This window comes from Zingiber officinale, chromosome 3A (assembly GCF_018446385.1).
Source record: "Zingiber officinale cultivar Zhangliang chromosome 3A, Zo_v1.1, whole genome shotgun sequence".
Lineage (NCBI taxonomy): Eukaryota > Viridiplantae > Streptophyta > Magnoliopsida > Zingiberales > Zingiberaceae > Zingiber > Zingiber officinale.
Genome location: NC_055990.1, coordinates 25,335,147 through 25,348,969, shown reverse-complemented (window position 1 = coordinate 25,348,969; position 13,823 = coordinate 25,335,147). Strand labels below are relative to the sequence as shown.

Genomic DNA, 13,823 nt, shown 5'->3' with positions numbered 1-13,823 from the left:
AAAATACTAATTTATTTTAGTTCCTCTTTTCCAACTCTTGTTCACTATCCTTCTCTCACTCATTAAGATTGAGGAAAAGAAATCGCATCTAATACTGTTGCGCTGAATTTGTTGGTGTTACTATCCTCTTTGCTTGATTAAGTTTAAATGATGATAGATTCATTCATATTGTGTCTGATCGAAATAAAGAATTTTATTATTTTTGAATAATAATCAGTTAAATACTTTTATCATTTCACTTTCTTAATAGATATTAAGTTTAACTTTTATTTATATGTATTTACAATCATAATTTTTTTGATTTTTCCTTTATCTCTAGTATATCATTTGCAACTATTCTAGTCTAGGTGATAAAAAATATGATTTATTTTCTTTTTTGTTAAGTGTCTAAAAAGGCTCATTTAGTTCATGATAAATGATAGTGGTTGGTAACTTGGTTTAGTCTCGTTGCGATCTTCATTTTTAAAAAATTGTATTAAGTTTTGTTATTTTGTACATGTTTTTTTAATTTATTTACTTTTTGTGGTTTGTGAATGATGATGAGTTGAGGACGGAAGCATATTTTATCTATTCTTGTCCTATTTTATTATTCTTATTTTATCAATTTTTTTTTTTTAAGGATTGTTCTCTCTATCTTCGTCTCCGTTGTTAGTCCAAGTTTGAATGAAAAGGTTGAAATTTTTTTTAAAAAAAACAAGGTCAAATGTCTATTTTTTTCCCCACCTAGGGTCTCAAATAGGCTTAAGCCGACCCTGGTCGATGGAGGAGAGCACTGACGGAGGAGAGTATGCGGTGTGGTGCGGTGCGGTGCGAGCATAGGAGGGATCTAGGGTGCCATTGTGAATTGAAAAATTAGGGTTAGGAGGGAGGGATTTAAATCCCTAATTTTAGCAATGAATTCATGATTTATCGTTGAATTAGGGACGAATAGCACTATTCGTCACTGATTCAACGACGAATTGAGGATTCGTCACTAATTGGATTCGTCGTTAAATTAGCGATGAATCCTCAATTGGTTGCTGAATCTAATATTCCAATCCACAATTTAATTTAAATTTAGTGATGAATTATAAATTCATCATAGATTTAGCGAAGAAATATGACTTCGTCACAAATTTAGCGAAGAATCCATGATTAAACAAATAACACTATTCGCTTTTGATACAGCGACAAATAATACTATTCATTGCTAGTGACAAATCGAGGATTCGTCAATAATTGGATTCGTCGCTAAATTAGTGATGAATCCTCAATTCGTTGTTGAATCTAATATTCCGATCCATAATTTAATTTAAATTTAGCGATGAATTATAAATTCGTCATAGATTTAGTGACAAAATCTGACTTCATCACAAATTGATTGACAAATTCATTTTTTACATTAGTGATGAAATTTGCAACAAATTTTTTTGTCACAAATTTTAGAAAAAATTATGTTTTCAGTCCTATAACTTGCACCTTTTTCAATTTTAGTCCTGTTATGAGTTAATTTACGTTCTTAGTCCTGTAACTTGTAATATTTTTCAATTTTAGTCTTTTTTCCTCCAAAATTAAAAATTTCCAACCAAAAATGCTGAGTTGTAAATTGAATTTGGGGATTTTGATTTTTTATGATCCATGTGCTTTTTATATTCCAACCAACAATTGGACATTTTTCGTTGAAAAATTTCAATTTTAGAGGAAAAATGATTGAAATTGAAAAATATTACAAGTTACAGGACTAAGAACGTAAATTAACTCATAACAGGACTAAAATTGAAAAAAGTACAAGTTATAGTACAAATTTTATGATGAAAGTATTTTTGCTGCCAATTTCGTTGTCGACCAAAGAGTTTGTCATTGCTAATTTTGTTACTAATTTATGACAAATTAATTTTATCACTAAAATTCATCACAAATTAGGATTTTTTTAGTGATTATAATATAGTATTATTAGTGTTAATAGAATTAATGTATCTTATTATTATAGTAGTTATAAAACATAGCTACTTCTACCAAATATGAGTATTTTTTAAAAAATAAAACAGACTAAAGTAAAATGGGTCATGGTTTGATAATAAATAAAAAATATCATTTTGAAGGGTTTTTGATGATTAAAATAAAAAAGGAACATCTTATTATTGTTACCCTAATATTTTTATATATTTTTTGAGTTTGTTTTGATTGCTAAAATATCAATTTGAACTGAATAGACATCCTTATCTTTCCCAAGATGCTAGTACATTTATTTTAATATACATGATTTGCAAGGGAATCTCAAGTGCAATATACAAGTTAAATGGGGACTCCACCAGATGTACCTCTCCATCTCTTATGAATTCTTTCTTTAAATTAAAGGCAAAGAAGGCTCTCCCTTGTCTTGTGGTCTCCCTTAACAAAGTCCAAGAATATTAAAATTATTATTTATTAATCATATCATATCCCTTCAAAAGTAATATTAAAGAATTATATATATCATTGGTATAGTACTTTTACTTCAGATGCATCTCCCTTGAGATGAGGATGCATGATCACTTGCTTTGTAAAGTGAGATCTTTTATGCTTCTCCTTTTGTTGATTTTCTATGTGGATTTGGATGATCTTTAATTTACACACTTTACCTACCTTCTCTGTGAGGTGGCAAAGGAAGCATATATGGCATGACATGGCATGGCATGTGTAGCGAGCGACAAGGAATTGAAGAACTATTTATCATCTACCCTTTTGGGAGAGTGAGGAAGAGAGAGTTGAACAAATCGCGCGGTGTTTCACCTTTATTTACCTCACCAAGGAAGGCAAGCAAGAAAGAAGTGGAATCCGTTAGCCTCTCCTTTTTTGGTAAGGAAGAAACCCATCGAAAATCTAGACGAAGACAATAAAAAGATCAAAATGGACTTACAAAGATGAGAAATTGTCACTCCTCTTCCTCCCCAATAGTAGTTTGTCTTTGTTTATGTCTAACTGGATGACTAAGTCAATACTTGATTTTTTTTAAGATATAATGAATTGATTAATTAGTTTCAAAATAAATATATTTAAGTATTAAATTAGATGATGTGGGATGGAGTGGATGAACCCTAGTTTGTCAAAGTTTAAAGTAAGACTAATGATTAAAAAGTGAGCCGGCTTCATGGCCTTTTGCATGCTTTTATAATTTATAGCATGTTTCTTTTGTGGATTTTTCCCCCCTCCTGATTGTAAGATGTTTCCAAATTCCATTGACAAGAAAGGAAAAAAAAATCCCCAAACAACATGATAGTAAGGGTGAAATGGTATATGTTAGAGTCGATTTGTAGTTACAGAAGGGGGGTGAATAGCTCGCCGCGCTTCCTTGGCTTGCTTCGTGATGATGATATGTAGCGAATAGAACTCGAAACAAACTTACGACGCTAACACAAAGATTTACTTGGTATCCACCTAAAAAGATGTGACTAATCCATGAATTCACATATGATACACTCTCTACTATGAAAAATACTCATTCTCAGTAACTACCAGAGTGGAGAAACCTCGTACAACAGTCACACAATAAGATACAATTCACACACAAAAAAAAAATACAAGAATATAAAGTAAAAACCTCTTCTTTTTTGATCTTGTTGATGTAGATCACCTCTTGAACCTTGGAAATACAAGAACATTTGTTCCCAAAAGCTTCCAAGAACTAACGGAATGTGTCGGAGAAGATCGTGTACTTGAAGAAGGCTCGAACAAAAGAACTCTACGGAGAAGAAAGCTCGCTATGGCTTTATACTCAACGCTTCTAGGGCTCCCAATTGATTGGGCTTACTCCCAATTGATTGTCGCGTCACATCAACACAATCGCAGCCGCCCATCGCTCGCTATCTAGACAACGGATATATCTCAATCGATTGGGGAGGCTTTAATCGATCAGCCAATCGATTCAGAGCACTTCTGTACTCTTGTTGGAAAAGCCTAAATCGAACGACCGATCGATTCAGCTTTCTCGCGTCTGCGCGAGAAATCCAGCCCCAATCGATTGGTCAGTCGATTGGCAGTGCCCAATCGATCGGCTGATCGATTGGCGATGCCGAATCGATTGATTGATTGATTGGGGAGGCTTCTGTGCTAGCAATTCAGGCTTCCAATCGATCGCCCAATCGATTGGGCTGCTATTTATCGCAACACTCTCCCAATCGAACGACTGATCGATTGGGCTTCAGTTCAATCGATCGGTTGATCGATTGATCACCCTTGACTTACTTAACACAAGCTCAAGGGTTCCCAAATCCAACATCCAGTCAACCGTGACCTGTTGGAACTCCTCATGCCTAGCATCCGGTTAATCTTTACTTGTTGGGACTTCTTCACAAGTGTCCAGTCAATCTTTTGACCCACTTGGACTTTTCTTCTCGTGCCAAGTGTCCGATCAACCTCGACCTTGGACTTACCGTCTCGTGCCAAGTGTCTGATCCTCCATAACCCATTTGGAATTCCTTCTACCAGATGTCTAGTGACCCTTGACTCATCTAGATTTCCTTGTGCCAAGTATCCGGTCACTCCTTTCACCTACTTAGACTTCCCAACACCAAGTGTCTGATCAACCTTGACCCATCTGGATTTCCACGTACCTGATTTCACTCACCAGGTCTTTCCATCTGCCTATCTTCACTCACTAGGATTTTCCATCTGCTTAGCTTCACTCACTTGGATTTTCAACTGTCTGGCTTCACTCACCAAGACTTTCAACTGCTCAGCTTCACTCACCAGAACTTTCACCTAACTTCACTTACTAGGATTTTTACCTGGCTTCACTCACCAAGATTTTCCCACAGCTCGGTTTCACTCACCAGAACTTTCACCTGTCTAGTTTCACTCACCAGGACTTTCACGTAGCTTCATTCACTAGGATTTTCACATGCCTTCACTCACCAAGATTTTCACCTAACTTCACTCACTAGGATTTTCACCTGACTTCATTCACCAGGACTCTCACCTGCCCGACTTTACTCACCGGGACTTTCACCGCCAAGTATCCAGTCAACACCGACCCACTTGGATTTTCCTTTCTGCCAACCTTCCTGTTGGACTTGCCTTTGTCTAACCTCTAGTTAGGACTTTCTCAATCAAGTAACCGATTATCCTTAACCCATTTGACTCTTTTTCACATCAAACTGATCAAACCTTGACCAAAGGGGAATTGTACCAATAATCTCCCCAATCGAACGATTGTACCTGCAATCTACATATATTGTCAAATATCGAAACTCACATATCAAGACTCAAGCTTGAGCCAACTTAAATTTAGTCAACTTAATCAACACGATCTTAGAGATATTGCACCAACAATATGAGACTCAAGCCCTCCTTATTGTAAGATGTTTCCAAATTCCAGTGGCAATTAAGAAAGGAAAAAAAATCCCTAAACATCATGACAGTAAGGGCGAAATGGTATCAACCAAGAGGTTACAGTTCTATCTTCTACGGGAGCAAGCTTTGACGTCAAATTTGATAGAAAAATTATGCTTAACAACCTCAGTCGAAATACTCACGTGCGGAAAAAACTTAGGAGTTTGCCTTCTAGACGGAGTACTCGATTGATTCGGCGGTAGATGACCTTATAAGAATGGTGCCACTAGGAGATCGATTGTCGACATATACTATTATGTGTCCGGATGTACCTGATGAGCAACTTAGGAAGAGTCGCCCATCTTCAAGAATTATAAAGGTGAAGTCTGGATATATACCTATATACCTGGATTATATATAAAAAAAGAATCATATTTTTCCAAATGCAAGGAAAAGGATTAGTAGGAAGATGCCTTCTTGAATAGTTAATTTCAAGCTAAGCCAATAATCTTTTATTTTCCTAGCCAAAATATCATCCTAATGACATTTTCGGATGAAAAATAAGAGGAGTGTTATTTAAATAATAATAATATTATTATTTTATAAAATATTGTTATAGAATCTTGTAATTAACTACTTTTATTTAAATTTTTAAAAATAATTTACCCCATCTAAAAATTGTTTTTTTAAAAAAATTATGAGAATAAATTGTATAATTTAGGATGGTCTATATATATATATATATATAGACCATCCTAAATTATAACGGGGTGCTAATGTAGAGGGCATTAATGTGCAATGCAATTATAGTAGTAGTTAGAGAAACATTTAAAAAATAATATAAATATTATGGTAGCATTATTAAGTTGTATTATATCATTTGTGTGTCTTATTTATTAATAGTATGTTGATAAAATTATAAATTATGTCTTAAATAAGTTTTGTCATTTGTGCTATTTTTTATAAAAAATAGTTTATTTTATTAAATTTACCTTAACACTAATTGAGGTATTATTAAAAAATGTATATTTATTCTTAGAAATGATAATGAAAAGTATGCCTCTACAAATGCTTCCCTTAGGATGAACTATAATGCAATCACAATTTACTATATTTAAATTGTAATATATTATTAATATTATCAAATTTTAGTATCAATTATATTTAGGAAAAATCAAAAAATGCTGTTTTATTTTTTTATCATCAAAAGATATTCTATGTTAAAAAAAATGAAAAGGCATCTATTCTTTTTTTTTTTATTGCTAAAATACCCTCATATATCACTATTATTAGAGCACCTTTGCTAAAATTATTCCATGTTAAAGCAACTTTAATTAGCAACTTTAGTATTTAAATATTTTTGGTCAGTTGTTATGTTTTTATCAAAATTATTCTAATTTTGGCTAAAATAATTTTAAATATTTTTTTATCAATCTGAAATAGTTTTAATTGATATTTGAAGAGTGTTTAAGTTTTGACCAAAAAATTAGTTAGAGTAAATTTGACTATATTATAGTAATTTTGTATTTTTAAAAATAGAAACGAATAAGATGAGTGGGCTTTTGATATATTTTTTAATAAGAAAAATGCTTTTCATGATAATTAAAATAATGGTTCTTTTTTATTTATTTATTTATAGCACTTAGCACAGCAGATAAGAGAACAAAGTTCGAATCTTCCATTTCAAGGATTAATTAGGCGAACTTTACACATTTGAATTATAAAATAATAAAAAATAAATAAGCTTTTTATAAATTTCTAAATTTTAAATGCGTAATTTGGTCGCTTGTCGGAGGTAGAGCATTTATGGAGTGTATCTAATAAATTTAACTAATTTGAAAAGGTTAAAAAAGAGCAAACATCAAAAAGTAACTTTTACTCATTTTTCATCTGTGGAAAAGCTTTTGTACTTTTCTGCATTTTAATTATGTTTTAGGATACTTTTTTTAGGTACCCTATCAAATATCTCTCTAGCTGTATATAAAGAATGGAGCCTTTTTGTTGCCTCCCCCCCTTTTTTACTTTATTTATATGAACAATCCCTCTCCCATTTCCATTGCCATCCCCAAATCCCACCCCATCGCCATGGCGGAGGAGGAGGCAGCGCCGCCACAGCCACCGCCAAGTTTCAAGCTTTTCGGCACGGTGATCGGGAAGAGGGACAGAGAAGTCAAGCAGCAGCTGGAGGAGGAGGAGGCGGAGGAGGAGGAGGAGGAGGAGGAGGAGGAGGAAGCGGAGGAGGAAGAGGAGGGGGCGCATCCAGCGACCGGGGCGGCGGCGGCCAGGGGGGAGGCGCTGCCGTGTCCGCGGTGCAAGAGCCGGGAGACCAAGTTCTGCTACTTCAACAACTACAACGTGAACCAGCCGCGGCACTTCTGCAAGGCCTGCCACCGCTACTGGACCGCCGGCGGCGCCCTCCGCAACGTCCCCGTCGGGGCCGGCCGCCGCAGGGGCCGCCCCGTCCACCGCCCCTCCGCCGCCGCAGCCGCCTCCGCCCCCGGGTGCGTCGGATCCGCCGCCCAGAGTTGGATGCTGCGGCCCGGTGCGCCGCCGAGGCTCGATCGCGGGATCGGCGGCGGCGCGCTCCGTTGACTTGTACTTTTAGGGATCTGGTATCTAGTCGTGTCTGTGTTCGTGGCCCAGATCGTACAATTCTCCTCCTCCTCCTGTTGCCCATCCAAATTTATGTTTTAGTGGGGAATTAAATTGCTTTCCTAGTTCAGTAATTAAGATCTCTTTTTCATCAACTAAAAACAAATTATTTACTCTCGAAACCAATCAGACAATAATAAAATTGAATTAATTTTAAAGTTTATCTCATTTGGGATGCATTTAGTGGCACTTTAAGTCAAGCTTAGTTGGAGGATTCCTTTCCATTGCCAACTAGAAAGATGCTTGAGAAGGTGCATTGCCATTTCATAACTATTATTAGCCCTTGATATCTAAAAAAATTACAAATTAATTTAACAATAACAATGGAAAAAGTTCATTGAATTTACTTAGATTTAGATCGTTGAATGTTTGATGACGATGATAATAATGATGACGACGACAAATACAATTGAAACATGAAAACTTTGTTTATGGATTTAAATATGGATGTAGGATGTAATGGGGGAACAAGGAATTCAATTTAATGGTGAGGAAAAGGAGATCCATCTAAAAAAGAATCATTCAATGTGTCGCTTGCTTTTGTTGTCCATGTCCATATCCATATCCATATGAAGGTCATTTTCTAGGTATGGGTGATGGGTCTCCACGGTTCCATACAAATTGAAAGAAAATTATTTTAATTATAATAATCATTTTATTATAATTTGGAAATTTTTATTAGTTATTTTTTAAAAGTTAGATAAGTTGAATTGATTAGCATTTAAAATTACTATACAAATATATTGATATACTTCATTAATACCACTGAAAGTGGTTTTAAAAAGTTAGTATTTGTAAATAGAATTAAGTAGTTTGTTTTACATTGATTTATATTCTATCTAAAAGGATTAAGCCCATATTAGTGGGCTTAAATCTCTATAATATGGGTTTACATTTGATTAACATAATTAATTATCATTAAGAGAACTAAACTCTAATTAAGTGATCTAATGTTTTATGCAGGAAGGTAGGTTTAATATATTAGATATGGATTCAAATCCGTTAACTCAATTCATTAATATTAATGAGGTATTAATGATGAATGGACTTTTATGTGGATAATCCCTATAGGATGGATCAAGGTATTATTTGGATATCTTGAATGTTTGATTCAATTGAGTTTCTTCATCTTCCTCCTATCTTCCCCATTGAAAAGGATTACGGATTACTGTCCATTCTTATAGAAGATCATTCTGTGCTCATAGAAACTCAGGCAACAAGTAAGAAATACAATGATATTTTCTATGGACTCGGGTCAGCATTTGATTTGTTGTTGTATCAATTTTGATTTTTAATATTACCTTAAAGATAGATAGTTAGATCTTGTAATTGATACATACATTTACTTGGAACACTTGAATCTTTTAGGGCAAAACAAATCCCTTAGTGTACTTGCAGTTGAATTGACAATCCTTTGGATCAAACAACCACAAATGTCTGTTTAGTTGGACGGAAGAGCAGAATTTAGATCGGTCACGCTTGAAGATATAAATGGTCACCATCACGCACCACACGAATATCATCGATTTCTGCATTCTCTCCATTCACCACTTTTGTAGGATGATGCCCTACAAACTTCTCCCCTGCAATTAAGATTGTTGTATCAGTCTTTTTTGATTTATTTTTGATTCGATATACAATTGATTGGATCGATGTTGCAAGTGAAAGGAAGGAAGGAAGGAAGGAAGGAATGTTTACCACCAATTCTGAGGAGTTCCTCCAAAGTCGTCGGCAACTGTATCATCTTTGCCATCAGATGCCTTTCTAGATTTGCCTTCTGAAAGCCCATGTGGATTGTCACCCTTTTGCAAACAAGTTCTTCTTCCTCGCCTCTATCGAACCATTGTTTAATGATTTCTCGATCATTCAGCTGTATTCTTGGGTGTAGTTTTTCTTGTAGCCTCAACTTCTGTAACATGCAAACGTTATGAAAGACGATCTAATAGATAGATAGTCAAATTGTTATAATGTATTCACCTGAAAGAGATTGCTGATGATGACGTTTGCGTCCGGTTTGCTTTCTCGCATGGCGTTCAAGAGTTTGGCCTTGTTCAGTCTGAGAATTTGTGTGAGTTGAGTGGTTCTTACGGTGAACGGCTGAGGCATGTGGCATAGAACTCCTGTCTCTCCGAACATTTCCTCAGCAGCTACCTTCGCAAGGGCCTGACAGAATTCTAAGATCGATCAATCCCCTTCTCCATTATTATGCTTAATATAAGAACTTTACTGTGGAGCGCCATCAACTCTAATATGATACACAATTTGAGGTCGTGATCTTATCCAAAATCGATTCGGGACCTGGATTGGAATCGGATAGGTAGGATATAGGGCCACAAGATGACCAGGTTAAAGGCCTACAAGATAATTTTAATAAAAAACCAAAATGAGTAGAATCGTTGTAACACAGGATTGTACCGATCCTACTCTGATTTTACTGATCTCACCGATTCTACTATGATCTCATAGCAAAAAATGTTTCCAAATGATCGAGGAGCAATTTGGTAATTCCGAATCGTACAATCCTATAATCTGAATCGTAATTCTACAAACTATGGTGGGGACTACGCCCTCCCCCCCTTCTTTGTCAACTCATCTCAGAATCAACATGGAGGAGGTAAATCACAGGTGTCTACTAGCTTTAGGAATAGTGATCGGCCACAATTTGATATCCTATTGATTTGGGACCCAGATTAGAATCGGATCGGTAGAATATAAGGCCACAAGATGACCAGTTTAAAAGCCAACAAGATAATTTCAATAAAAAAAAAATGAGTAGAATCGTTGTAACACAGGATTATATCGATCCTACTCTAATTTTACCGATCTCACCGATTCTACTTTGATCCCATAGTAAAAAACGATTCCAAATGATCAAGGAGCAATTTGCTAATTCTGGATCATACAATCCTATGATCTAGATCGTAATTCTACAAACTATGGTGAGGACTACGCCCTCTCCCCTTCCTCGCCAACCCGTCCCAGAGTTAACACGGAGGAGATAAATCACAGATGTCTACTAGCCTTTGTATAATAACTGGACACAATTTGAGATCGTGATCCTATGCAAGATCGATTCGGGATTAGGATTGGAATCGGATCGGTAAGATATAGGGCCACAAGATGACTAGTTTAATAGCCAACAAGACAAATTCAATAAAAAAAAAAATAAGTAGAATCGTTGTATCGATTCTATTCTAATTTTACCGATTTCACTGATTCTACTCTGATCCCATAGCAATAAAATGATTCCAAATGATCGAGAAACAATTGGGTACTTCTTGATTGCACAATCCTCCGATCTGGATGGCAATTCTACATACTAAGTGGGGGCTATACTCACTCACTTTTTCGTTCCCATCCACGCACGTTCGCAGTTCCTGCAGCCAAAATTCAACAAAAGGTGAGCTCCAACTATATGTCGTGTCGTATGACAACAAACTCAAATCTGCAGTTAACAAAAAAATATATATATATTAACCACTTCGCCAGATACGATTATATAAAGATCAGTCGAGGCTTCGTTCTCCAGAATCACATCTTCCTTTGGGGGCACGTACTCAGCTTGCATTTCCGTGACCTATTTATATATTATTAGCATGCATCGATCATCTATATATATATATATGTATATATATATGGAAGTCGTTTAGGTTCGTTTCAGGGCTCGACGATTACCAGCTGAAAGATGAGATTGAAGGAGACGCCTTGGAAAAGGTATGCTCTTTGAACGAGGGGCAAGAACAGGTACTCAGCTATGCTCGATCGAATGGCTTTTGGGAGGCAATTGAGTGCTCCTTGTTGTTTCAGCTCCTCGGTTTTGAATCTGAGGCATATGTGAGATAGCATTTGCTGCTTTATGTGCTTGGGCAACTTGTTTCTCGTTGCGAATTCGGAAGCATCTTGGATTGTGTTTCTCTGTGAATTCAGCCAAACTAAGCAATTAGTAGTAGTAGTAGTTAGTAGTTGAATTCTAATATATATGGATGTTAAGAACAGAACAGAGCAGAGCAGAGCAGAGCTCTTACGAAGTTCTTGGTGCGACTGGTCCAATTGACCACGAGATTGGTCATGTTTCCGATGAGGTACGCCGTCAGGCCGAGGTTGAAGAACATGTAGCAAATAGCGAAGAGCATTTCTCTCGGGTTTTGAGCGTGGAAGTCGCCGTAGCCAGTGGTCGAGAGTGTTGTGATGGAGAAGTAGATCGACGTCACGTATCTGAACCACACTGTATCTTGCTTGAAGCTTGGAATGGCCGCGCCGATCCACGTCGCCGTTGGCTGAGGGTACCGGTCGGCGATCATGTAGCTGAAGCATCCTGAAAAGTGCACTGCGAAGATAGTCACCTGGAGCAGATGGTTAGTGACCGACTGTTCTAACTATATATATATATATATTAAAGCCTTCATTCATTCACATGAAATCGAAGATTACAGAGAATAGCTTTGTGCACCGCGTCCAGAAGTAATTGAACCGAAGATCCTTCTCCAGCCTGAGGATTAAATTAAGCAAACGAATATGATCCTATTCTAAACTGTTGGAGAAGAATTAACATATACAGTAGAGACCTCGCAAACAGAGAGCTGACGCGGTGCAGTCGCCACAGTCTGAGCATGCTCAGAAGCTTGAAGCTGAGACTGTTGCCATTCCTATTGAAGGAGAAACTGATGATTTGAAAAGGAAATGTGGAGCACACGTCGAAGACGAACCACGTCGACAAATACCTGCAAAATCCAAGTCCTTGAAGCTTCGCGCACTATCGGAGCTAGTAGCTAAGCTAATTGATTGTACGTACCTGGATGCTATTCTCTTCGGGTCGTCGACAAGAAGGTAGGATTTGCGATCGACAAAGGCGACAAAGAAGGTGAGCATGATGTCGATGGCGAAAAAGCTGTCGACGATGCTATCCACGACGCAGATTGTTCTCGGCAAGTACCGGAGGAATGCGAACTCAAAGGGGCAGATCCAGGCCGAGTAGAGAACCAGGAATATCAAGAACAGCTCCCACAGCCTGTAAAGTGTTCGTGAATTTGACTAGCTCGGACAAGGAATAATTAAGGACGCTAGGTGCATGCGTACCTGTAACGCGGATCGTATGGCGAAATCATGCGCTTCCTCAGCTTGATCGAGTCGCTTATCGACGCTCCGAGCGACGGCAGAAGGTCATCGTATAGGATGCACTTTTGGTTTCCGCTCAGCAATGTGAAGCCGTCGGCGCACAAGCGGCGGAAGCAGCTCATGGAAGACGATGGCATGGTCGCTTAGCAATGGCAGGCAGGCAGGCAGGTAACGAAAAGAGAGGCCTTTATAAAAAAACTCAACGAGTTCACAGGAAGAAGAAAAGGCACAAGAGCAGTTTCGAGTTTGATGCTCCATTAGCATGTGAAATTACTGTTTACCACTTTAAGACGGATCGATCGAGCGATCGATCGATGCTGCATCAAAATCTCGTATTAGAACTAGTGCATTATCACATCTGTCGTGCCTTGATCATTCAAGTTTGTGACGTGGTGCAAATTTAGTAACTTGTGTAGGTACAATTGCTGATGATCGCTGTCTTGCAAGTTGATGTACTGTGAGGGCATTGTAGCTCAATAAAAACCATGTGAGGTGGTCTTTAGGGAGTCGTATAATAATTTGGGTGGCAAAGCTCATGGTGGGTTCCATAATTTTGATTGATTGAGGAAAGGTCCCAGAAAATTATAGAGGGGGGGGCTTGTTATGAGTGTCTACAACTCCATCCGCATTTGTCTGTTTGATTCTTCAACTTCTGACCTCCATCACTAGTATAATTATAATATTGTGGTCCTCTCGATCGAACTGACTAGCTCTTCTGCAATTTCAACATCTCTACAACGTGATTCTTTGCCCTTGCTTTCAGTTGG

The 13,823-nt window shown here is 37.1% G+C and overlaps 2 protein-coding genes across 3 annotated transcripts; one reads left to right on the top strand and one right to left on the bottom strand.

Moving 5' to 3' along the window:
• The first annotated feature begins 7,303 nt into the window (after positions 1-7,303).
• On the top strand, positions 7,304-8,015 carry LOC122053619 (dof zinc finger protein 5-like). Its single transcript, XM_042615634.1, has one exon. It carries the CDS (start codon positions 7,321-7,323, stop codon positions 7,879-7,881), a length of 561 nt encoding a protein of 186 aa, XP_042471568.1. The 5' UTR covers positions 7,304-7,320; the 3' UTR covers positions 7,882-8,015.
• Positions 8,016-9,249: 1,234 nt separating this feature from the next.
• Positions 9,250-13,492, bottom strand: LOC122051493 (potassium channel KAT1-like). Of its 2 annotated transcripts, none has more exons than XM_042612659.1 (12): positions 13,338-13,492; positions 13,018-13,241; positions 12,734-12,949; positions 12,507-12,662; positions 12,373-12,430; positions 11,967-12,284; positions 11,617-11,856; positions 11,435-11,518; positions 11,286-11,318; positions 9,919-10,104; positions 9,640-9,850; positions 9,250-9,524 (listed from the first exon to the last, which is right to left on the bottom strand). In XM_042612659.1, exons 2-12 carry the CDS (start codon positions 13,191-13,193, stop codon positions 9,415-9,417), a joined length of 1,788 nt encoding a protein of 595 aa, XP_042468593.1. In that variant the 5' UTR covers positions 13,194-13,241; positions 13,338-13,492; the 3' UTR covers positions 9,250-9,414. The 2 variants fall into 2 exon arrangements, with proteins under 2 accessions (XP_042468593.1, XP_042468592.1); XM_042612658.1 differs by having other exon boundaries at positions 11,420-11,518; positions 13,338-13,491.
• Positions 13,493-13,823: the final 331 nt, after the last annotated feature.

Excerpts from the sequence above, each read along its gene's own strand:
- LOC122053619 (XM_042615634.1), top strand. The coding sequence starts at position 7,321 with ATGAACAATCCCTCTCCCATTTCCATTGCCATCCCCAAATCCCACCCC.
- LOC122051493 (XM_042612658.1), bottom strand. The coding sequence starts at position 13,193 with ATGCCATCGTCTTCCATGAGCTGCTTCCGCCGCTTGTGCGCCGACGGC. Across the intron at positions 12,431-12,506 it reads GTCAGCTCTCTGTTTGCGAG|GCTGGAGAAGGATCTTCGGT; the intron begins GTCTCTACTGTA and ends TTTAATCCTCAG. Across the intron at positions 11,857-11,966 it reads CCAGTCGCACCAAGAACTTC|AGAAACACAATCCAAGATGC; the intron begins GTAAGAGCTCTG and ends CTGAATTCACAG.